The following is a 24,269-nucleotide window of genomic DNA, read 5'->3' as shown; positions in this document are numbered from 1 at the left end:
TTTTGACAAGTAATTACCTTTTTAAATAAGGTACCCCGCAAGAAGCTCAATAAGACTCCTTATGAGCTATGGAACGGTAAGAAACCTTCCTACCAGTACCTGAAAGTGTGGGGGCGTCTTGCCAAAGTTTTGGTGCCAACACCTAAGAAAACTAAGATAGGTCCTAAGACGGTGGACTGTATATTTATTGGCTATGCACATAACAGTAGTGCTTATCGGTTCTTAGTACACGAGTCCTATAATCCGGACGTACGTAAAAACACAATAATAGAATCAAGGAATGCATCTTTCTTTGAAAATGTATTTCCTTGTAGGTCCAATGAGGGACCGAGTACGTTAAAACGGACATTTGACGAAGCTATGGATAATGATTGTGGGGAATCTGAGAAAGAACCCAAGCTCGTGCCGAGACACCATAAGCGGGCAAGAGTTGAAAAATCATTTGGTCCTGATTTTCTAACTTACTTGTTAGAAAATGATTCTGGCACTTTAACTTGTTTATTAGAAAATGAACTGGATTTTCTAACATGTTAGTTAGATAGTGAGCCTCGAACGTATGTAGAAGTCGTGACTTCTACGGAAGGACCAATGTGGAAAGAGGTTATCAAAAGTGAAGTGGATTCTATCCTACAGAATCACACTTGGGAACTTGTTGATCTTCCTCTGGGTAGTAAACCCTTAGGATCCAAGTGAGTCTTTAAAAGGAAGATGAAACCAAATGATTCCATTGAGAAATATAAGGCTAGGCTTGTAATTAAGGGTTACAGGCAACGCGAGGGCCTTGATTACTTTGAAATGTATTCTCCCGTGACGAGAATAAATTCCATTAGGATGATACTTGGCATAGCAGCGTTGCGGAATTTGGAAGTTTACCAAATCGATGTAAAAACCGCTTTCTTAAATGGCAAGTTAGATGAAGAAATCTATATAGAACAACCCAAAGGGTTTGTTGTTCTGGGCCAAGAAAAGAAAGTGCGTAGATTGGTTAAATCGCTATATGGTTTAAAACAAGCGCCTAAACAATGGCATGAGAAGTTTGACCACGCGATGTTAACCAATGGGTTTAAAATAAACGAGAGTGACAAGTGTGTCTATGTTAAGGAAATGATAGTCAGGTAAGTCATTCTTTGTTTATACGTAGATGGTATACTCATTGTTAGTAGTAACGATCAGATGATCAAATCTACCAAAAACAGGTTAAATGTGAAATTGACATGAAGGATATGAGTTTGGCTAATTTAATCCCCGGGATTAAAATCATTAGAAGACCTTATGGTCTTGTGTTGAGCCAATCTCATTATATTGATAAAATCCTTGCAGAATTTAACAAGGATGATGATCAATTGGCTAGGACACGTTTGATACAAACGTTCATCTAACCAAGAACCATGAAGAGGGTATTTCTCAAGTAGAATATGCTCGCGTTATTGGTAGTTTGATGTATCTTATGAGTTGTACTAGGGCGGACATTGCCTTTGCAGTTAGTAAACTTAGTAGATTTATGAGTAACCCCAGTGCTATGCACTGGAAGGCAATGGTAAAGGTCATGAGACACTTGAGGTATACTCGTGTCTTTGGACTGCACTATGGGAGATATCATGTTGTACTTGAAGGGTATAGCGACGCAAACTGGATATCAGATATTAAGGACTCCAAGTCCACGAGTGGCTACGTGTTTACACTAGCCGGTGCAGTCGTTGCATTGAAATCCTCTAAACAAATCGTGATAGCTAGATCCACGATGGAATCTTTGCTAATATTCTTGGACAAAGGTTGTGAAGCGGTTGAAAGGCTACGCCATTTTCTAGAGGATATTCCTAGTTGGGAAAGACCTGCACCTCCAATCTATGTGCATTGCGATAGTCAAGCCACAATTGGGAGAGTACGGAGTCATATGTATAATGGTAAGTCTAGACATATACGTCGTAGACATAATACTATTAGACAACTTCTCACAACGGGTGTTGTCTCGGTTGACTACGTAAAGTCAAAAGACAATATAGCGGATCCGCTAACAAAGGGTTAGGCAAAGAAGTTGTGGAGAAGCTGACATGAGGAATGAGTCTATAGCCCTTGGAATAAAAGTTCTATAGTGGATACTCAACCTAGCTGGCACCTAGGTTCAATGGGACAACTAAATTATGGAATGAAGCGTGTCACAATGGGGGTCTCAGACTCCCTACCACTCCTCATTAGAATTGTGATTCCTGTACGAGGTTAGCACGTTGATGCTTTAATGATTCGAAATGTCGGATGACATATGTGAGTATGTGGGATAATCGGAAAAGAACCACCTATGTGAGAAAGAAGTGCGGGTCGCTTCAAAGGAGAATTTAATAGAGCTCAATTCATTAGAAACTCTTGCAGAACCAGGAACGGTAACCCACGACCAAAACGGGCACAGTTATGAAAACAGAGCATGGTTGGGAGGTTCCTGTGTGAGATATGTCATCGTCTACACAAACGGCAGTCGGTTCAAAGACATCACGTTCTACCGTACAGCTAGTAGAGTAAATATATCTTCACAAGGGAAGGTTCAAAGGATAACACCTACATATCCTATGCAAGGATCAACCGTTGAACATAGTTGTTTCCGATTTTAAAATATCCCGAAAATCAATTTTCATTCATGTGGGGGATTGTTGGAAAAAATAGCATAAAATAGCAAGAAATGACATTTTAAGTGGCTATTTTGTGATATAATTATTAGTGGGGTCCACTTCCGATTTGGGTTGGGTCAAAGTGGATTCGGGTTCTTCATAGTGAGATGATGAGATTGATATATTGTACGCTCAAAACTAATAATGGGTGAATGAGAAATTGATTCTCAAAGTAAACCCATTGGAGTTGGAAAAATGACGGGAAAAGGCTTTGAAGTAGCTTTCTAAGACTTATTGAATTGTATAGCATTGAGGTTTTCTTTCGCACGCTGGGAGGTGCAAATCAAATCCCAAAATGAGTCTAAAAATGCTTGACTCATGTACGCTGGCCTTGTGGACTAAGTTATGCCAAACTTTCGTATATTTTCCAACACAGAGCAACTGGATGGTTCGTCCTATCAACAACTCGCCAGCCAGTATGGTGAGCTGACAAGCCGTGGTTCAGTTTGGCCAACCATCAACTCATTCAACTCGTGGATGGTTCGGCCTATCAACAACTCGCCAGCCAGAATGGTGAGCTGATGAGTCATGGTTCGGTTCGGCCAACCATCAACTCGTTCAACTCGTGTTGAGCTAACGAGCCGTGGTTCGGTTCGGCCAACCATCAACTCGTGCTGAGTTGATGAGCCGTAACGGCTCGGTCCAAACGAGCCGAGGGCTCGGGCAGCGACCGTTCTGGGTCTTAATTCATCAGTTAGGGAATTAATCTTGAATTCATTCCAATTTTGAATTTCGAATTAACTCTCATGTGGTGGCCTGCTATTACAGGAGTTACAAAGCTGATTTAATATCAATTTTAATGCCATGAATTAAGTGTTATTTAATTCTCAACCCTATATAACTTGTTGTAGAGCAGCAGAATTTTCACAACTTGATTTCCTACGTTTTCAGCTCTCAAAATATCTACTCCTACTCCTTTCTTAATCTACTGTATTCATCCCACGCTTTTGTTCGTTGGGTTCATTTGTTTGGGTGCTCAAACATTGAACCGTAGTACGTTTTATCCTAGGAAACCTAGGCTACAACGCTCCTAGCACTTTTGGGAGGTAACAAATAAGGTTTTAAGAAAAGAATGTTTCGCTCAACTCGTACTAACCACCTACCCGAAAAGTTCCTTCGTCCATGTGATTGTGTTTTTGCAGAAATTTCCAGCTTCCAGAAAATAATAATCCTTTTTCGTATGATTATTATTGCATTTTCTAACCTTATTTGCAACAATTACTACTTGGGAAAAATTCTTTGTTGAGCCAAACTTATCTAATGATGCATCTGTAGTGGAATTAGAGTTTGATAGTGATTGTGAAGGGGTAAGTTGCCTACTTTTAGGCAGCTACTAAGATGAGAGACCCTACATTCACTTTAGGAATGACTTTTGCTAGTAAGCATGAATTCAAAGAAGTTGTCCATAATTATGCTTTTAAAAATGGAAAAGATTTTAAATTTGTCAAAAATGATAAAGAAAGGTTCATAGTTAAATGCAAGAGTGAATGTTGTCCAAGGAAAATAAGTTTTAGAAAAGTAAAGAATGCTTTGTCTTGGAGGATTCTAGGTGTTAAGGCTAAACATGATTGTTGTGCTTGGATGCAAGAAAAGAACCTCTCATCTCATGCCTTGAAACTATGAGAAAATTGTTGATGACCAAGCTATTTGAGAGCATGAAAAATGCCAAAAAATGGATGTAACACCCCCGATTTTTACCACATTTTTAAAACTTAATTCCAAAGGTAAACATCTAGTCATCAAGACAAACATCAAGCGGAAGCTATATAAAATCGGTAAGCGTTATGCCACACCCATAAACCATGGGTGCACAGGCTAGTCAACAACAATCTATCAAAACAATCACAATACTAAGGCGCACAGGCCAACAAAGGATAAACGTCTAGCATGGGATCTATTTTATCTAAGTCCACATCCAGCGCGCTCGGCATCTACTCAAAACCTGTAAAATCAAGGGATAACACCCGGTCAGCGAACATTGCTGGTAACCCATCAATACGCGTTAAATATCATAGTATAGATAATTATAATCAAAACCATTTGGAACGGGAATACAATATATATCATTTCAAAACCAAGGAGGGAAGTCAAAATCAAAGACTCATCAATCACTCACAATAAAAACATGAGGATCATAATCCTCATAATAACAACAAAACCACAAACATAAAAGACAACACAACTCAGGATGCATCATACCGTTCACAAGGTAGAATACATCAAGACATGCTCATAAGCAAGGAAATCACATTCATACGGTGACAACTACATGTCACAAGTTTCATAGTTCCAACCTTATGCCCTGTTCCAACCTTATGGCTACCCCCGGCCTTATTTCGGTTCCAACCATTACCTCCTAGTGCTACCCTGTACTTCTGAGTCCAACCTTTTGCCTCCGGGGACCATCGCCCCCTGCCGACACTCCTATTCACCGCCGATATCTCAGTACACGAGGGTACCATTAAATATCATAATCACAAAACCGCCAATCTCGTGAGCAAAGCTCAAGTAACAAACCACCAATCTCAATCATAGTCACACAAGGTCATCATCATTACCAAGAAGACTAAGGCTCAACAATAGCCTCAATCAAGTATCAACAAAGGGTACAACAATTTACATACGATCACATCATAAGAATCAATCAAGAGATCACAATAAAGACATGAGACCATACTCAACAATCAAAGGATCGCAATCCAACACCAAATGATTGTCAACACAAGTTGCCAATCTCAATAAGAAGGAACAAACCGCACATACTAGCATATCAACATCAAACTAACATGATTATCAAACGGGTAAACCAAAATTAGTTCCAAAGAACATTCAAGACTCACATTAGCCCAACGAATCACAAAGTATGACCCTTAGCATGATTCAAGACACCAAATCCTACATAGATTCCTAACACACCGTTCTAGACATACGAAACATCAAGAAGACTCACAAATAGCCCAATAAATCAACAAGGGAGGTCAAAACATCAATACCGAGACGAAAGAATCACGGGGAACAAATCCCCGGCCAACAACCATAGTGTACCCCGCGGGTGGGGCCACGGGTGGACCTCCACCCGCGGTTCCACCCGCTGGTACATACACCCACGAGACCACGTTCCCCGCGGGTGGGGCGGCGGGTAGGGCCCTGCCCGCCGTTCCGCCCACGGGTACACCCTCCTGTACACAATAATCCCTTCGGGGATTTTCAACAACAAGGCCAAGTTCAAGTCCAAAACACCCAAAATCTCACACACAACAATAATATGACTTGAACCCAAGAAATAGCCAAGCAATGGCAATCAAGAACCCTAAGAACAAGCTCTAAACATGCATCACCACAAGATAATGCATCAAATCTCACAAATCAACACAAAAATCACAAGTAGAAGCCAAGAATCATCATATAAGTAAGAAAATAGGTTTTTTATAGAATGGGTTACCTTTGTAGCCTAACAACTTCCTCTTTTCACCCTTAAAAGCCTTTCCTAGAGCTCCTCTTCCACACCAACTTCATACACAAACCAAAACACAACGAAGATCCTAACTTTAGAAAAAGACACCTAAAAGAAGGTTAAAAACACCAAAAAGCTAAGGATTTTACCCTTTCCTATGCTCAAGAAGGAGAAAGTAGGAATCTTGGTAGAAAATCTTGCAAAGCTTGTATGCTCAAATTCTTGCTTGAAGAAGAAGCTAAATCATTTTAGAGAGAGGCTAGAGTTTTTGAGTTTTTGTTTGAAGGGTGAATGAAATGAGAGAGTCTTGCTAGGTTAGCTTGAATCACAAATCTTAGGTGAAAAGACATTTCTACCCTTACTAAAGTTGGAAAGACAAGGGGACAAGGGTACAACTCAATAAGCACAAGGTACAACCTTTTGACTTAAGTGACTAGTCAAAATCTAGTCCCTCGACTATTAAATTTCAGGATTTTTAGAAATAGTTTAGAAAGGAAACTTGGATTAAAGAACATGATGCCATGACCCACGAGGAGCGTGTGGTGACCCTTCTCCGTCAGCAGAATCGGATGATCGAGGAAGGCTTCTCTTTCATGAAGGCTCAATTTGTTACCGTCAATCAGAGGTTAGATAGGTTGGAGGCCGGTTCCAGCCGTGGTGGAGCTGAGGAGGATCCGGACGAGGATGCCGAGGATTCGGATGATGATTCCTCCTAGGCCGGAGTTTGGGGTAAACTCGTTTCTTTTCTCGTTTGTTTGTTTGCCGTTTGGTAGTTGTTGCTTGTTGGCAGTGTTAGTTGTTCTCTCTTGGTTGTCTTGGTTGTTAGCTTGTTGTTTGAGTAGTTGGTTTAGTTGCATTGCTTTGTTAGGGGCTAGTTTGTTCTTGGTATAGGATTGGTGTAGAAGGATTCTAGCTGTCCTTAAGGTGGTGTTAGTATTTGTGTCGCTTGAGAAGCCTCTTTTTCTATGACTATTAAAACCTTGCGTATTCTTGATTCTTGAAAACTTTACACCTGTAGGACCATTGAAGTCATGTTTAGTGGTTTATTGCTTCCTTTTTGTCACATTTTCTCGTTTGTTTGTTTGCCGTTTGGTAGTTGTTGCTTGTTGGCAGTGTTAGTTGTTCTCTCTTGGTTGTCTTGGTTGTTAGCTTGTTGTTTGAGTAGTTGGTTTAGTTGCATTGCTTTGTTAGGGGCTAGTTTGTTCTTGGTATAGGATTGGTGTAGAAGGATTCTAGCTGTCCTTAAGGTGGTGTTAGTATTTGTGTCGCTTGAGAAGCCTCTTTTTCTATGACTATTAAAACCTTGCGTATTCTTGATTCTTGAAAACTTTACACCTGTAGGACCATTGAAGTCATGTTTAGTGGTTTATTGCTTCCTTTTTGTCACATTTTTGATTCGTTGCTATCTTTTGGTTGAACTCGTCGTGCCCGAGCTTCGGGGACGAAGCTTCTTGTTAGGGGGAGAGGATGTGACACCCCGTAAATTCAAAAACTAATCGAGGATTAATTGAAAAATTAATCCAAGTTTCCTTTCTAAACTATTTCTAAAAATCCTGAAATTTAATAGTCGAGGGACTAGATTTTGACTAGTCACTTAAGTCAAAAGGTTGTACCTTGTGCTTATTGAGTTGTACCCTTGTCCCCTTGTCTTTCCAACTTTAGTAAGGGTAGAAATGTCTTTTCACCTAAGATTTGTGATTCAAGCTAACCTAGCAAGACTCTCTCATTTCATTCACCCTTCAAACAAAAACTCAAAAACTCTAGCCTCTCTCTAAAATGATTTAGCTTCTTCTTCAAGCAAGAATTTGAGCATCCAAGCTTTGCAAGATTTTCTACCAAGATTCCTACTTTCTCCTTCTTGAGCATAGGAAAGGGTAAGATCCTTAGCTTTTTGGTGTTTTTAACCTTCTTTTAGGTGTCTTTTTCTAAAGTTAGAATCTTTAATGTTTGGTTCTTGTTTTGTTAGATTGTTGTTGTCTAGCTTGTGCACCCATGGTTTATGGGTATGGCACAACGCTTACCGATTTTATATAGCTTCCGCTTGCTTTGTGTTTTGATGATTAGATGCTTACCTTTGAGATTTAAGTTTTAAAAATGTGGTAAAAATCGGGGGTGTTACAATGGACTTCTAACATTTGCCCTAGGATTTTGGAGAAGTTAGAAGTCAATGAGAAGCAAGATACATGATATTTGACAACCCAATGTGAGTTGTATCAATTTGAAGTTGGAGGATTGTAGGGTGATCAACAAGAAGTTGACTTAGACAAAAGGAGTTGCAGCTGTAGCAAATGGGAATTAACTGGTATCCTATGCAAACATGCAATTTGTGCTATTTGGCTAAATATATGGAAAGGGATCAGTACATGATTATGTTCATCCATAGTATTCAAGAGACATTTATCTTTAGATTTATGGAGGCTCAATTAAGCTAATGGGCGGTCCTGAACAATGGCCTTTAACTGATAATATTCCCCCTTTACCCCCACATCACAATGCTAAACCAGGGAGGCCCAAAACGCTTAGGAAAAAATCAGCAGATGAACACACAAAAGATGGAGAAAGAGTGTCCAGAACGAAAATCAAATTGCATTGCACAAAGTGCAAAAAATAAGGTCACAACTGTAGGAGTTGTCCAGAAAATCCAAAGACTAAACAAAAATAGATACTATTGTTTATTAATAGTTATAATCAATACTTTTACATACTTTTGTCAATTTCTTTTGTTTAAAATGCATATGAAACCAAGGAAAAGAATTAGGATCAATATTTCAACAGTTGATTAGGACTCAATGGCAGAACCTGAAATTATGTAGGACTCAAATGAAGATTGTGCAAACTTGACAGAGATAAATATTTTAACCCAATGTGATATGAATTTTGAACTGTTTGGTGATTCTACCCATATTGGTGTAGACACACTCCAACTCACAAAGGAATGATAAGGATGACAAGCACATATTCAGCAGCTAGTACTGTCATTTAATTAGTGTTTTGTTGAACTACTAGTGATATTTTTGTTTATTTTGACAATGGATACACACTATAAACTTATAGTCACTTTGTGTATGCAAAAATGAATACTGTCATTTTGTTTTGAAATGAATATTGCTTGTAATATTGTCAGTGGATATACACTGTAAATTACTAGTGATATTTTTGTTTTTTTTGTTTTTTTAAAGCTGTGATATTTTTTTATTTTTTATTTGGTTGCCTAAAGGTATCCCTCCAGTTATATTTTTCTTGACTCAAAGGAATATTGCTTGCAAATCATATTCAAATAGTATTGCTTGTTATTTTGTGAATTTTTTTCTTAGTTACAACATAATATGATAGATGGAAGAAGAAGAATGGGGGATGTGAAAAAGGGTAAGAGGGCTGCGCAGAGGGGGAATGAGGGTTGGGATAAGAAAGGGTTTTGGGGAAAAAAAATAATTTTTTAAATGACAATTTTGACCTTAAGTTAATTTACTCGCCGGAAAAATAGTCACCGATAGTCAAAATTTTGATTTGAAGAATCAAATGTGGTAGGGATTTAAAAGTCGTGAGACCAAGTCTGAAAATTTTATTAGTCAGGAACCAAATGTGGAAATGGTCGCATACTCGTAGTCGTAAGAGCAAAAATTGAAATTTCTCTTATTTGATAGGTAAGAATAGAAAGATTGGGAATTGAAATTAAAAAAATAAATAAATACTAAAATGCACTAGTATAATAATATAATAATATTAATATAATAATAAAAGGGGTTGTAAACGACGGTTTGTATGATATCGATATTCTAGCACGATTTCTGTTGAAGTGTGGGACACACTCCCAAGCGATATGGCATGCTTGATGCCTCACACCTAGAAGGCCGAGCGATCCACTCACCAACTTTAGATGTCGTTGATCAAATTAATCAGTACATGTGTGTCATGAACACTGTAGAAGGTCGAACATATTTAAGTTGTGACTCTTTGTGTAAGACAGAATCAGACAGTGAAAATCTATCAGAAGTACACACTCTTGAATTCTTAAATAATTTGAGATTGTTTGGGCTTTCTAATCATTCATTGACATTAAATGTTGGTGCACTTGTTATGTTATTGTGGAACATAGACCACTCTCTTGGTCTTTGCAACGGTATGCGCCTCATCGTCACAAGATTGGCAGATCACATTGTCGAAGCAAGAATAGTTAATGGGACACATTGAGGAACCAAAGTCCTTAGCCCCCCGAATATCTCTCACCCTTTCTAGTACGAGATTGCTCTTCAAGTTCCAATTCCCATTGATGCTCGCATATATCACTATCAACAAAAGCCAAGGCCAAACACTAACTCACGTTGGGTTATTGCTGAAAAAACCGATCTTTAATCACGGTCAATTATATGTGGCTTTTTTCAGAGTCACCCATCGTGATGGCCTGAAGGTTTTAGCCCTAGACGAGGATGGACAAAATTATGTTACTACTACCAATATCGTCTACAAAGAGGTTTTCAATAATGTGTAATTAAAACCAATGATATTATGTTTCTTTTTATACAAAGGTGACAAAATTGCTATATATCTACATAGAAAATATATCTTTCATACAAATAATTTCTATAACTGAGTTGCTAGACAACGAGCTAATTAGTCAATTAATACACATCCTAAACATGATATATAAAATCTCTAAAGTTTCAGTACCAGATGCATATATCTACATGTTAGCTATTAATTGGGCAATTATTTGCTCGAATTCAAGCAATGATAACATCAGAAAACATAATCGATCCAACTCAATTCTTCAAATGTACTATATAATATTCAATGTTATAATTTATACAATTATATATCGATCCAAATATTTTTAAAATATTATAACGTTTTGTGTGACGCACATGTGAAAATATACTAGTATTAGTAAAAATAATAATATAATAATAATAAAAAGGGGGCAAAATAATAATTTTTTACATCAAATTACAATTCTACATCTTGTGAAATTACAATTCCTAGAAAAACCCTAAGAACTGCAATTTCATGAATTTGATAAAAACGAAATTACAATTTCATCTACCAAACACCCACTTAAATTCTTAATCCCTAATTTCCCATTCAGTCTTGTTTCCTTCCGCAGGCTTACACAATCTCAAATCTCTATCGACTTATTTCCCTATTCTTCCACTCTCCTCGTCAGTCGTCTCCTTCCGCAGGCTGCAAGACACGCAGTCACACAGCGACGTCGAGCTCTGACAGCGAGCCAACGACACTCCTTCCCCTTCGATGCAACCAGCCAGCGAACCAGCGAGGCTCCTCGACGTCCGGCACTCCAGTAAAGACTACAGAGCTCCACTCCCTGTCTGCCTCCAGTCTCTCGTCAGTAAGCATAGCCAATTAGCCCAGACAAATAAATTTATTTTATTGCCTTTTAATTTAATTTATTTTGTTTAATTATTGATATTGTATGTTGAATACTTAAATTGTTGATTTGTTAAAACCTTGTTATGCATATATCTGGGTATATGCTCAAATTCGCAGTTACTCTTAACTATATTAATATTCTGGATCATTATGTTCTTTTTAGGTTTTACAAATTTTTGCTTATATGTTGAACACTTTAATTGTTGATGTTGAATACTTGAATTGTTGAATGTTGAATCTTTGATTTTTTATTTAGTAGTGTACTGATGGGTTCTCTTTAAATATAAAAGATTATTTTTGTAGCTGACTAGTAGTTTATATAAATGGTATATATAAGTTCAGCTTTGATTTTCTTTTTCTCGCCTTCTCACTCTATTTTTCTAATTATATTTAATTTTATACTGATTAACTTAATTAAATCTGTATAAATTTTTTTTCTTGGTTTTTGTCAAATTGTTTTTTACAAAATAGGCCTCTGCCCTAAAAATATGGCATTAATGTGTCTATCAATATTCATATAAAGATAACTTGCACAGAAATAGAAAAATATATTCTGAAGAATGAGAAGAATCAAAATACTCTAAAACAAAACAAATTGGACAAAATTTCTTTAAGAAGGGTTGGTAGGTAAAGTAGATTCATAAGGTCATAAAATCTTCTTAAGAGAGTGAATAAATTTGCATGAGCTATTTGAGCGTAGAGTTATTATAAATATTTATAAATGCATACATTAGTGCTAGTTCAAGTTCAAGTTCCGTAATTTAGAAATGTAGTCATTAGTGTATTGAAGGTTGAATCTACTGCCAAAAATAAAATTAATAGTGTGCTTGTTTTTTTTTAATAAGTAAATTTGCTTGAAAATAATATGCATGAAGTAGGGGTAAACTGAACTTTGGAAAAATGTTTGCTTTTATAGTAAGTAATACTTAAGAATGGGGGATTATAAGTCAGGTGAAATTTCTTTAAATCTTTTTTATGATCTTGAGATTGAGTATGTCATTATGCTAAATATAACCCATGCCAGTGGTTTTATCCACTTCACTAAAATAGAAGCTAATGGATGTTCTTGAATTCAGCTTTGTTGTTATTTGAGTTGCATTTTCTTGTGATATGTCTTCTGACTTGTGCAATTGCATTCACCAAATTGCTGCTTTGACAGAGTTTGTGTATATTGTGAATCTGTCATCTGCGAATATATTGTTGTGTATACTGTGAATCTGTGAATATATTAATTTTTATTTTAATCAGTATACTGTATATATTGTTGTGTACTTGTGTATATAACTATATACAATATATTGTCTTGTCTCCCACTCTCCTTTTCCCTTTCGCTAATTTCCTCACTCCTAATTTCCTCACTCCTATTCACATCTAAAACCAATATTTTTCAACAACATGGTACTACATTATCTGTCTATACTTTATCTGTCAGACTGTCAATCAAGATTTAGATTTACATATTTATTTTTATTAGTAGTCAATAAAAGTGTACTTACAGACTTACTTAGGTTTGAATTTTTCTGCTATTATGATCATACTCTGCTCTCTTGATGATTTCAGGCCTCAATGAGGCAATGGGAACACTTGGTAGTGCAGGGATATTGCTCGGTATGCTGTTGAAATCCTTAAAAAAGGATTTCTATCAGCTTTTTTAAGCATGTGTGTCCATAATAAGCTTTGCCACCCCCACCCCCAGTCCCCTCTTTTCCCTAAAACAAATTAGAACACAAAAACAATTTATCAAATATTACTGCATAAAGTGAAAACTTTAAAATGATCACAATGAATTTAATTTTTTTATGAACTTTAAGAAGATAAAAAAAGGGGAAAATAATAACTAATCACCTCTGTTGCTTGATCTTTCGCTGCTCTTCAATGTAAGTGTGGTACCTGGTACAAATTTTGTAGTATTGGTTGTGATATGATGACTTATTTATAGTGTTGAAGTAGGTGTAGATGTTTATGTAAATATTGATTTAAATTTTAAATTTATCTTCAATCAATTAATGTTAGTCTTGAAGATTGTAAAACTTATTTGAAAATTGTCAAACAATCTTGGTGATTGTAAAAGACATTTGAAAATTGTCAAACAAAATATCACGTTTACCAGTGATACTAATTAATGAATATTAAATATCTGAAAAAAAAAACTATTACTTATTTTAATATTTTTGAGTTGAGTGGGAAAGCATATCAATTCTATTCGCAAAAATCTCTTGGCTTTATTAGTTAAGCAATAGACCTATCATTGGAAAGTGAAAATAATTATTATATATTCTCGAAATGGATGCAATATAATTAAAAAAATATTAAAATTAAACAGAAAAAAAACAATTACTGTACTATTCTTGATAGCTGCAATATAATTAAAAATATTTTAAAATGTTTAAAATAAATTAATCTAAATATTTATAGTTTATTACCTGTCTGCTTTTCACAAAGAATCTTTCACTACACAAAACGGTGTTGTTTTACGTGAGCAGAAAAATTATTATTTTTTCTTTACCAAAATGCCTTTGCTTTAATGGATAGATATATTAGGTTATACTATGATTACTATCTAAAATGATTTTAGCAATTACATTTTTTTTTATAAATTATAAATTTTAAAACATTACAAATTTACCTAGAAAAGGAAAAAAAACAAAGTTAAGTTTTGGTGGCCCCCGCCTAATCCCGCGAGCCTAAGGCGGGGCAGGGTGGGCTGGCCGCCCTTAGACCCACCGCCCATAAGGCAGGCTTTGATGGGCCCCGCCCCGTCAGCCCGCTTTGATAGCTCTAGTATAAACACCAAGGTATATATTTATTTTTCTTGATTCAGAGTTTTCTGATGTTATTCCGTCTCGCATTCTAGGTATCTAATTATTAGAAATCCCTGATAAATTAAAACCGGACACCATCGAGGAGGTTTGAAATTCGAAGTAAAGATGTCGGGAATGGGAGATGGTTATGTCGGTACGGCCCAGGATGCTGTGAAAATCCGCCGGCTGGAGAAGCAGCGAGAAGCCGAACGACGAAAGATTCAGGAGCTCAAGAACAAAACTGCTTCATCTATAGGACAGCCTGGTCTTCTTCAGTTCGGCTCCAGTACATCTGAGGTCATATATCCATACTTTTAAAAGCACATGGTTACAATTTCAATATAACTTAGCTAATTCTAGGGCTTTTGCTTTTGTGAAGTTAGTTTGTAATATCTATTATGTTGAAATTACTTTGCAAGCTTTCTTCAAACAAAAACCCTTTTAAATAACATTTCAAATTTTCTCCTTTGTGTTTATATTCAACTTTCTTTCTGATTATTCTTATGTTGTATTGTTCAGATTCTGGAGACAACATTTAAGAAGGAAACTGTTGGTCTTGTTACTAGAGAGGAATATGTTGAAAAGGTACGTGCTTTGCTTCTCAATTTAGATGCTACCACAATTGAATTGGCAATTAGCAGTTCTGTTGATTTGATTTCTGACTTATAATACTTTTGGTCTTATTTATTGAAGAGAGTGAATATTAGGACTAAAATTGAAGAGGAAGAGAAGGAGAAGCTTCAGAAGTTGCAACAAGAGTAAGTACAAATTTTTAACTTTTATGCTATGCATGCTAGGGGTTATTGCTATTCGTCATTATCTGTTTAATATGCAAACCTATTGTTCTCTTGTAGGGAGGAGGAGCTTTTGTTACAAAAGCTTAAAAAGCGGAAAGTAAAAGCAGACCCTCGATTATCGTTTTCTGATGATTTTGACAATGGCAATGAAGAGGAAGATGAAGACAACAGTAAGCCTATCTTTTTTTCAGCCTTGACATTTTGAAGTTGTGTGCTGTTATTACTAGGTTCTGATTTTATTAGTAAAACCAGGGAGTGAAATGTCATTTTGATACTTATCTTAGTTTTGCTTTCCTTTTCATTGAGAAATCATATCTGTTCTCATTTTTCTTTTGAAATCATGTTCCCATCAGTGTGGTGACCAAATGTTAACTTAGATGATTAAATTTGCATAGTATTATATTCTAGGTTTACAGTTTGAGAGAATTTTGTATATGTATCACCATATTTACCAAGTCCATATTTTGCATAGAAATCAAAGAATCAGAGAACCTTGCAAGGAGAAAATTTGGGAAGGATCCAACAGTAGAGACCGGCTTTTTGCCAGACAGGTTTGGCATCCTTTTGTCCCCCCCTTCCTTTTTCTTCGCCCATGTGAGAGGATTGCTTTTATTACTCATACATGGCCCTTTGAATTCAAAGTTGACTTCTTCAGTGAGAGGGAGGCAGAGGAGCAGGCTGAACGCGAAAGGCTCAAGAAACAGTGGCTTCGTGAACAGCAACTAATCAAAAGTAAATACATCATTCTACCACAGTACATTTTCTTATAGGCATGCTATAATTGCTGAAGTTTGAATATCCTTTTTCTCTTGGATCTATTGTTTCAGATGAACCTCTTGAAATCACCTATAGTTATTGGGATGGAACAGGCCATAGACGAGTTATCCAGGTTAGTAAGCACAACTTTTGGGTTAGAATCGCCTTTTACTTTAAATAAAATATTTTGAATTTTGCATTTATGCCTCTATTTGTAGGTCCGGAAGGGGGACACTATAGGAGAATTCCTTCGTGCTGTTCAACAACAGCTTGCCCCTGAGTTTCGAGAGGTTCGAACTACTTCAGTGGAGAACCTGCTTTATGTGAAAGAAGATCTTATTATTCCTCATGTAAGATACTTATGTATTATGGATTCCTTATATTATGTATACTTTACCTCGGTTCCTGCTAACTCTTATTTTCTGATGACAATGGATGTTCAGCAACACACTTTCTACGAGCTGATAGTTAATAAGGCAAGGGGGAAGAGTGGACCGGTAACCTTCAGAACTATAACCTTTTTACTGCCACCCTCTCCATAGTGCATGTGATTTAGTATGGGGAGAATTCATTAGCCTTTTCTTGGGTTAAGATGACCTTGGAATGAAAATTAATTCAAACTATTTATTTGTTGTATACATTTTGACACAGCTTTTCCATTTTGATGTCCATGAAGATGTGCGCACAACAGCAGATGCAACTATAGAGAAGGATGAGGTATGTTCTCCTTGTTTATGTTCCATGTTTCCATACATCCTTTTGCCAATTGATTGATTGATGCATATTTGTTATTTGTGCTAAAAGTGTGATAGATTGTATAAGACTATCTGAACTTTGGAAGATAGTTATATTATTATTTTACAGATTTATATTACTCTGTGACTGTCTAGTGTGTCACATACATGAATTTTGAGAGTTACTAAAATTTATGCTTTTAGTTGTACATGGCTATGTTTAGTTATAGCTACTTTGGGGTGTAAACGGTTTGTTTGTATTTTTTATTTTTGTTTTTCTTTGTGCTTGAATAATGATTTGAGGTGAAATATTTTTCATTTCTTTAATTTAAAATCTTAAAATTCAATGTGCCACGGTCCACCTTTTACACTTTTTAGAACCTTTATTAATTGATTGTTGCTATCATCATTCTTAGTATAACTGTGAAGAAATCCAATGGGTAAGCTATCTACATGTCAATATTACTGATAACTTTCTTTGATATAACCAACAGTCACATGCTGGGAAAGTTGTAGAAAGACATTGGTACGAGAAAAATAAGCATATTTTCCCTGCTTCTCGGTGGGAGGTAAACCTTTTTCTCCATTTATGCAATTATGCGTGTGAAAATTGTCATACCGTGTGCTTGCATGAGAATTGGGGTCATGAATCACCATTCTTAAAGACTTAAGAGAGCATAGGGTGTAGTAGTACTCTATGCTTGTGACCCTAACTTGGCACCTGGTAGCATGGAAGGATTTGGTTGTCGATTAGCTATTAAATGCGTCTTTTATTGCAGATTTATGACCCGAACAAGAAGTTTGACCGGTATACTATCCATGGGAATTAATTTGTCAAGCACAATGATGTGATATTTGAGGATATTGGTGCCATATTGTTACCATTTCATCTTGATTGATCTTTTAAATCATCAATTCTATTCTATTGGCAGCATTCAGGAAGATGTGGGGGTTTAGTATTAGGGGTCTAACTTCAAATGTCATGTGCAATACTTTTGTAGGTTATGTATACACAGCGGAGAATTGAATTACTGGTTTTTGTAAGGTTATGGTTTTGAGCAATTTGGTAAATTTAGCACTGATGTGTATTAATGTGTGCTGTTTGGTGTTGAAAATACATCAATTCGTCAGTGCCTGTATATATATTGAGTACTTTATTGACGTTATTCAACACAAGATAATTTTAGGGTGTGTTTGGTTTGCACATGAGAATCGGAATCGAAATCGAAATCGAAATGGGAATTAAATACTTGGTAATGATGAGTATTTTTGCATGTTTAGTAGTAGAGTGGAATTGGAATGATTACAAATATTGGTGTTTGGTTATTTATAACCTTATAATGGGAATTAAAGTTTTAAAAATACAAAAATACTAAATCAAGGCAATATTAATATAATGACATTCAAACGCCGGTAAAATGCAAGTCCAGCACCTTGATACCACTGGGTAAGCGCTTGATTTGAAGTGTCATCCCGCACTCTCAATCAATTGCGGTTATTCATGTCGCACTCTAATCTTTTATAACTGTTGTTTTAATCCACAAACTAATTATTTTTTTTCATCTAGAATATTTCACGGGTTATTTACCGGGAATGGGTAATAGTATGTTGACATGGATTTTTATTTATTTTTTATTTATTTTTTCTTGGTTCACATCTTCCTCCTCCACCGCCCAGAACCGGTTTCTAGTTCTTCGGTCTCGGCTTCGACTTCTTCGACGCCTCCTACATCCTCCACCTGTCTACGGACTCCGCTGTAGCCATCGCCGTGGAGACCAACCTCCCCTTCAGCAGTCACAACATCGATCCTCCGTCTCGCACCGTAGAGATGGAGATCGCCTCCGGCTCACTGTACAAGGCGAAGCTTATTCGCGGATTCTGCCACCTCTACGACGGCTAGGAAGCCATCGCGGTAGGCATGAAGGCGGAGATTACCAGAAAGGACTACATTATTACAGTTTATAGGGACCACTGCACCTACCGCTCCCGCGGCGGAACGCTATTAGAAACGTTTGCAGAGTTTTTGGGGAGAAAGGATGGGTGCTCGAAAGGGAAAGGAGGTCCACGCACTTCTATAAGAAGGAGAATGGATTTTTCAGTGGCCATTGGATCGTAAGGGCTCAGGTTCCGCTACGTATTGGATTGGAATTTGCCCTGAAGTACCTAAAGGAAGAACATGTCTCTTTCTCCATGTACGGAGATGGTGCTGTAAATGAATGGGAAGGTGGTGTGGGTCTCGGGGTGGTTGCTGTAGAGGGTCTAGAACCTGCGAGGCAACCCCTTGCGAGACTGGCATCACAGTTGGGTTCATCCACCGCCTTCTTTGCCGACGACGACGCTCGCCGCCACACCAGCACGAAGACGCAGCCTATCAGCACCGCCACCGACGTGATGAGCAAGCCACCGGACAACCTCGTTACTGGAACTATGTCAAATCGAACATCATAAATTTTAGACCACAAATTGAAAATGCCATATATATCTGAATTTGGATGGGACGCCAAGCATGCTGGTATAAATGTGCTTATCTCGCCCGCATGGGTAGCTCAACGGGTCATAGAGGTGAAACTTTGGAAGAATGACCAGGGATTGAGTCTCACTAGTGGCAGTGTGGGAGCAACCTCCCCAAAGTGAGGGGGGCTCCTTGTGCGCAGTGAGCACCGATCTTGCCTCTGTGGTTCATGTTCAGTTGAGTCACCATGATTTACATCCTCCCAAAATGCTCTATCGGGTCGGGGTTGGGTTTCAACCTTTTTTGGAGTGGATGTTTGGCTTAGGGACCCAAGTTTTCCTTCTCACACCAAAAGCTTCGTCTCCTGGGAAATATTCAACATCCGAGAAAGTGTTGTTCGAACCAAGAGACCTTGAAACAATCGGCTCTTCCACATGGCGTTGTGTGTTAGAAGAAGTCCCGAATCCGGCCATATCGTATTCAGAATGAGCCCAAGACCAGTCAAGAGTCACCGGAAGAAGAAGTCCTGTTGCGACCGCCGGACTTCCGGTAAGGTGAAACGACAAAATGCACATGAGAGGAGGTTTCTGACCGGTGTAGGCGTGTGGCGTTTTAAAAAAAAAAAAAAATTAAAATGCTTACATGGACTTTTCTCTCATACTTTTTTTATTTTTAAATTAAAATCAATAAAACCTCATCATTAAATACCGGCGCCATGCCATCAAACAAACTGGAAAATCTGTGAAATGTTCTAGATGAAAAAAAATAATTAGTTTGTGAATCGGAACAGCAGTTATAAAAGGTTAAGGTGCGACATGAAGAACCGCAATTGGTTGAGGATGCGGGATGACACTTCAGCCCAGTAATAATTATGCTAATGTTGATGGGAGATATGCAATCATACAATGTTAAACTATCTAGCTACCAAAATGCATTTACAGTATGAATATATGCTAGCTATTATGTTTTCACTGTTAATGAAGGACAGTATGTGTGGAGATCGAGGAGAAGAAAACAGGGATAGTCATCGCCCGAGAAACTTGTCTTATGATTTCAGGGATTTTTGTTAATGTCCCCTCAAAAGTAAGAACCAATTGAGCACCGGCCTGCATAGTACTCAAAAAAAAAAAAAAAAATTACTCAATGTTTGAATACAGTACAGTGAGGAGGAGAGCCAACCAAATACAAAGATCAGTGTTCGAATGGGCAGTAGTCTGAGCTAACCTATAAACCTGCACATTCACTGATCTATTACTGATCTATTAACTTATCTAATGACGTATATCTTATCTAATGACGTATGTCTAAAACTTAGACAATATTCTACGACTATCCCTAACAACAAAATTAGTATATTATCGATCCGAAGAAAGGTTGTTAAAAAGCCGATACACATATTAACAATCTGTCTAGATACAGACTTTGGGCCAACTCTTGCCCTTCAACCAAGAGAATGCTATAGAAGCTTTCCTTATTCGTTCTTGCATTGTTTTTGATGCTCCAGATTCTCGATCTCTTGTTCTATGTGATTTTGAGCAGTAGTTGGTGAATTCCAATACATTTAACCATTCCGGCCATCTTTAAGATTGAGTGGAAAGGGTCAACCCGAACACCAAATAGTTATTGTTAATTAGTGTCTTAGATCAGAGTAGTTCTTCTCAGGCTATAGGAATGCCCATGTATACATGTATTGTGCATCTTGGCAAACCCAAAAAGGTGTCATATCACACCACTCCCAGAGCTAATTTTATGGACCACCACTAGCCATGCATGATATCTGTAATACAGTTTTATTTTTAAATTATTGCAGGAACTCAATTGTTGGACCACCAAATTAATTAGTTATGATGTCTACAATACAGTTTCTCTCAGAGATCACTCTATGGACTCGTTTGTGAAACCACTCATAATATCTGAATATTGTTTTGCTCCCTAAAAATAAAGTAGTTCCTAATAATATAATGGCCAAAACATCATTTTTTGTTCTGTTTTTTTTTTTGGTCGAAAGTCAGAAAACAACCATTTTTCATTTGGCTAAAACCTCTTTTTTTTTTTTTTTTTTTTTTTTTGGGTTATTTTTTTTTGAAATGAACATAAATCTATTTTAAAGTTATTTCATACAAAATATTTATCACTTTAATGATTTCAGGGATTTTTGTTAATGTCCCCTCAAAAGTAAGAACCAATTGAGCACCGGCCTGCATAATGCGTCGTCTTACTTTTTGTCCTTATATGTCATATGTGGTGCTATTTATTTAATTTCTTTTTTAGTCTCATGATTAAATAGAGTGACTACTTCATAATACCACTAAAAAGGAATATATTAAATTAAAGATGAGCTCTGCTAGTTTAGTTGAGATGGCTAGAGAGAGGTATTGCATGCTATTGTTGCAGAAGCTTTCTTTAATTTTTTTTTTTTTTTCGAAAGTAGCCGAATCAATTACTCCATGTTTGACCTTGTGGTCTAGTGTTATGAAGTGACTCTTCTAAATGAGAGGTCATGAGTTCGAGAGAACAGATAGATACTACATTGTAACAGAGTCAATAGTACTCAAAAAAAAAATTACTCAATGCTTGAATACAATGAGAAGAGCCAACCCAAATACAAAGATCAGTGTTCGAATGGACAGTCAAAGCTAACTATAAGCTTGCACATTCTCTGATCTATTCACATATCTAATGGCATATGCCTGAAACTTAGACAATATTCTACGACTATCCCTAACAACAAAATTAGTATATGATCGATCCGAAGGAAGGTGTTAAAAAGCTGACACACCTGTTGAAAATCTGTCTAGATACAGACTTTGTGCCAACTCTCGCCCTTCAACCAGGATAATGCTACAGAAGATTTCCTTATTCCTTCTTGCATTGTTTTTGGTGCTCCAAATTCTCGATCTCTTGTTCTATGTGATTTTGAGCAGTACTCGGTGAATTCCAATACATGTAACCATTCTGACCATTTTTAAGATTGAGCGGAAAGGGTCAACCTATACACCAAATAGTTATTGTTAGTGCCTCAGAGTAGTTCTTCTCAGACTAGAATTGCCCATATATACATATATGTACTGTGCATCTTGGCAAACCCAAAAAGATGTCATATCACACCATTCCCAGAGCTAATTTGTTGGACCACCAAACCAGCCATGCATGATATTTGTAATACAGTTTTATTTTTAAATTATTGCAAGAGCTCATTTGTTAGACCACCAAATTAATTAGTCATGATATTTACAACACAGTTTTTCTCAGAGATCACTTTATAGGCTCATTTGTTAAACCACCAAACCACTCATAATATCTGAATATTATTTTACAAATAAAGTAGTTCCTAATAATATAATGCCCAAAACATCACACTGTTCAATTGTTGACATGAGATATGAAAGGTAAAATTTTGTGTCGGTTTCGAAGTACCAAAAAGAAATGAAATAAAAGTTACTCTGTCATTTTATGCACTGAAAATTATATTTACTGTCCTTTTCCACCAAACACAAAAAATAAAATAAATAAAATAAAATAAAAAATGATGATTATTTTTTGAAAAATATTTTCATTTTCATTTGGCTAAAACCTTTTTTTTCTTTTCTGTTTGTTTTTTTTTTTTAAATGAACATAAATCTATTTGAAAGTTATTTCTTACAAAATATTAATCATTTTAATGATGAATAATAATTATTTATATTAACATAAAAGTTATAATAGGTATAAAGATTAATAATAATTATAATAAAATGATGTAAAAAATAATTTTTAATTTGTATCTTATTATAATAAAAATAATTACATAAATTGATAAATATAATAGTTATGATCTAAAAACAAATTGGAAAAAAACTTTTATTTTTGGGCTATGAGTCAGGTCAGACCAACATTTTTAGTGTCCTGGATTACATAACATTCTTCATAGCCAGCCACACTATCCCTGTGCTAACTTCAGGAGCAATGTGATTTTAGCATATTACAGAAATGGCAATGAAGTTGCCTATAACAAAGTAGTGTATGAAAACATTCCACATCTGGCCCATCAGTTATCATTTGTTAATTAACCAAGCATGAAATGCAAGGCAATGTTTTCATTTCTTTACGGTAGCGGTTAGCTAATAGCTGTTAACGGTTTGTTTATTGATTTAGTGAGTTTTATTAGTTAATATCTTTAGCTGATTATAGAAAGATGTTTAGTAAATTAGTTGTTAGTTGATAGCTGATTACATGCAAAATGATTTTATTTTTTATTTTCTAAAAAATGTTGCTTTGAACAGTTTTTTGAATTTTAATGTTTTGGGGCAACAAGCTAGGACAAAAAGCTACACTTATATTGGTTGCTTAATCAAATTACAACACAAAATATACACATGTTATATATTTACTTATTTTTCAAATCTAATTTAGATACATAATTTGTGTTCAAAGGCATAAAAGTTCATAACAAAAGATAAAAGAATTCATAACATAAAACACAATTACTATTTTGTTTCAGGTACAAAATTCATACTCTTAAAATATAAAATTTCATAATTTCAAAAACTCACAACATAAGACATATATATATGCATCAGAATTCACAGTACAGTGCACTGTGAAACCTGATCCATGGCATAAGAATTGAAATGGGAAGAAGGAGTATTTGTTAATTAACCAATATTTCTTAGTCTATCTTTGTTGGTAGAGTTGTCCCATTATATTCCCATTCTTTTGAGTCTCCACCAATACGTTTAACCATCCCGGCTAAAACGCAGTAGTTATTGTTGGTGCCTCACATTAGTTCCTTCTTGCATTGTTTTTGGTGCTCTAGATTCTCGATCTCTTGTTCTATGTGATTTTGAGCAATACTCAGTGAATTTCAATACATTTATCCATTCCGGCCATCTTTAAGATTGAGTAGAAAGGGTCAACCCAAATACCAAATAGTTATTGTTAATTAGTGCCTCAGATCAGAGTAGTTCTTCTCAGGCTAAGAATGCTCATATATACATGTATTGTGCATCTTGGCAAACCCAAAAAGGTGTCATATCACACCACTCCCAGAGCTAATTTGTTGGACCACCACCAGCCATGCATGATATCTGTAATACAGTTTTATTTTTAAATTATTGCAAGAACTCAATTGTTGGACCACCAAATTAATTAGTTATGATGTCTACACTACAGTTTCTCTCAGAGATCATTCTATGGGCTCATTTGTGAAACCACCAAACCACTCATAATATCTAAATATTGTTTTGCTCCC

At 36.3% G+C, this 24,269-nt stretch overlaps 1 protein-coding gene across 4 annotated transcripts; it reads left to right on the top strand.

Moving 5' to 3' along the window:
* Positions 1–11,154: 11,154 nt before the first annotated feature.
* LOC109152461 (protein XAP5 CIRCADIAN TIMEKEEPER-like) lies at positions 11,155–23,185 on the top strand. Of its 4 annotated transcripts, XR_002049386.1 has the most exons (15): positions 11,155–11,458; positions 14,354–14,597; positions 14,820–14,885; positions 14,994–15,058; positions 15,155–15,267; positions 15,570–15,648; positions 15,753–15,829; positions 15,925–15,986; positions 16,072–16,203; positions 16,297–16,350; positions 16,505–16,570; positions 17,082–17,156; positions 17,367–17,588; positions 19,640–19,641; positions 19,997–20,008. XR_002049386.1 is itself a non-coding variant. In XM_019300160.1 (13 exons), the coding sequence occupies exons 2-13, from the start codon at positions 14,427–14,429 to the stop codon at positions 17,415–17,417; spliced, it is 1,011 nt and encodes a 336-aa protein (XP_019155705.1). In that variant the 5' UTR covers positions 11,155–11,454; positions 14,354–14,426; the 3' UTR covers positions 17,418–17,749. The 4 variants fall into 4 exon arrangements, 2 of the variants coding, with proteins under 2 accessions (XP_019155705.1, XP_019155704.1); XR_002049387.1 differs by lacking the exons at positions 19,640–19,641; positions 19,997–20,008 and adding an exon at positions 23,174–23,185 and having other exon boundaries at positions 17,367–17,593; XM_019300160.1 differs by lacking the exons at positions 19,640–19,641; positions 19,997–20,008 and having other exon boundaries at positions 11,155–11,454; positions 17,367–17,749.
* The last annotated feature ends 1,084 nt before the right edge of the window (positions 23,186–24,269 follow it).

Source organism: Ipomoea nil, unplaced genomic scaffold (genome assembly GCF_001879475.1).
Source record: "Ipomoea nil cultivar Tokyo-kokei standard unplaced genomic scaffold, Asagao_1.1 scaffold2422, whole genome shotgun sequence".
Classification (NCBI taxonomy): Eukaryota; Viridiplantae; Streptophyta; class Magnoliopsida; order Solanales; family Convolvulaceae; genus Ipomoea; species Ipomoea nil.
Note: the sequence above shows the minus strand (reverse complement) of the source record. Positions and strands in the feature narration are given on the sequence as shown.

What these genes read in the sequence shown, in the direction of transcription:
- LOC109152461 (XM_019300160.1), top strand. Translation starts at nt 14,427, where the DNA reads ATGTCGGGAATGGGAGATGGTTATGTCGGTACGGCCCAGGATGCTGTG. An exon ending in GAGAGGAATATGTTGAAAAG is followed by an intron (nt 14,886 to 14,993) that starts GTACGTGCTTTG and finishes TATTTATTGAAG; the next exon opens with AGAGTGAATATTAGGACTAA. An exon ending in TCCCTGCTTCTCGGTGGGAG is followed by an intron (nt 17,157 to 17,366) that starts GTAAACCTTTTT and finishes CTTTTATTGCAG; the next exon opens with ATTTATGACCCGAACAAGAA.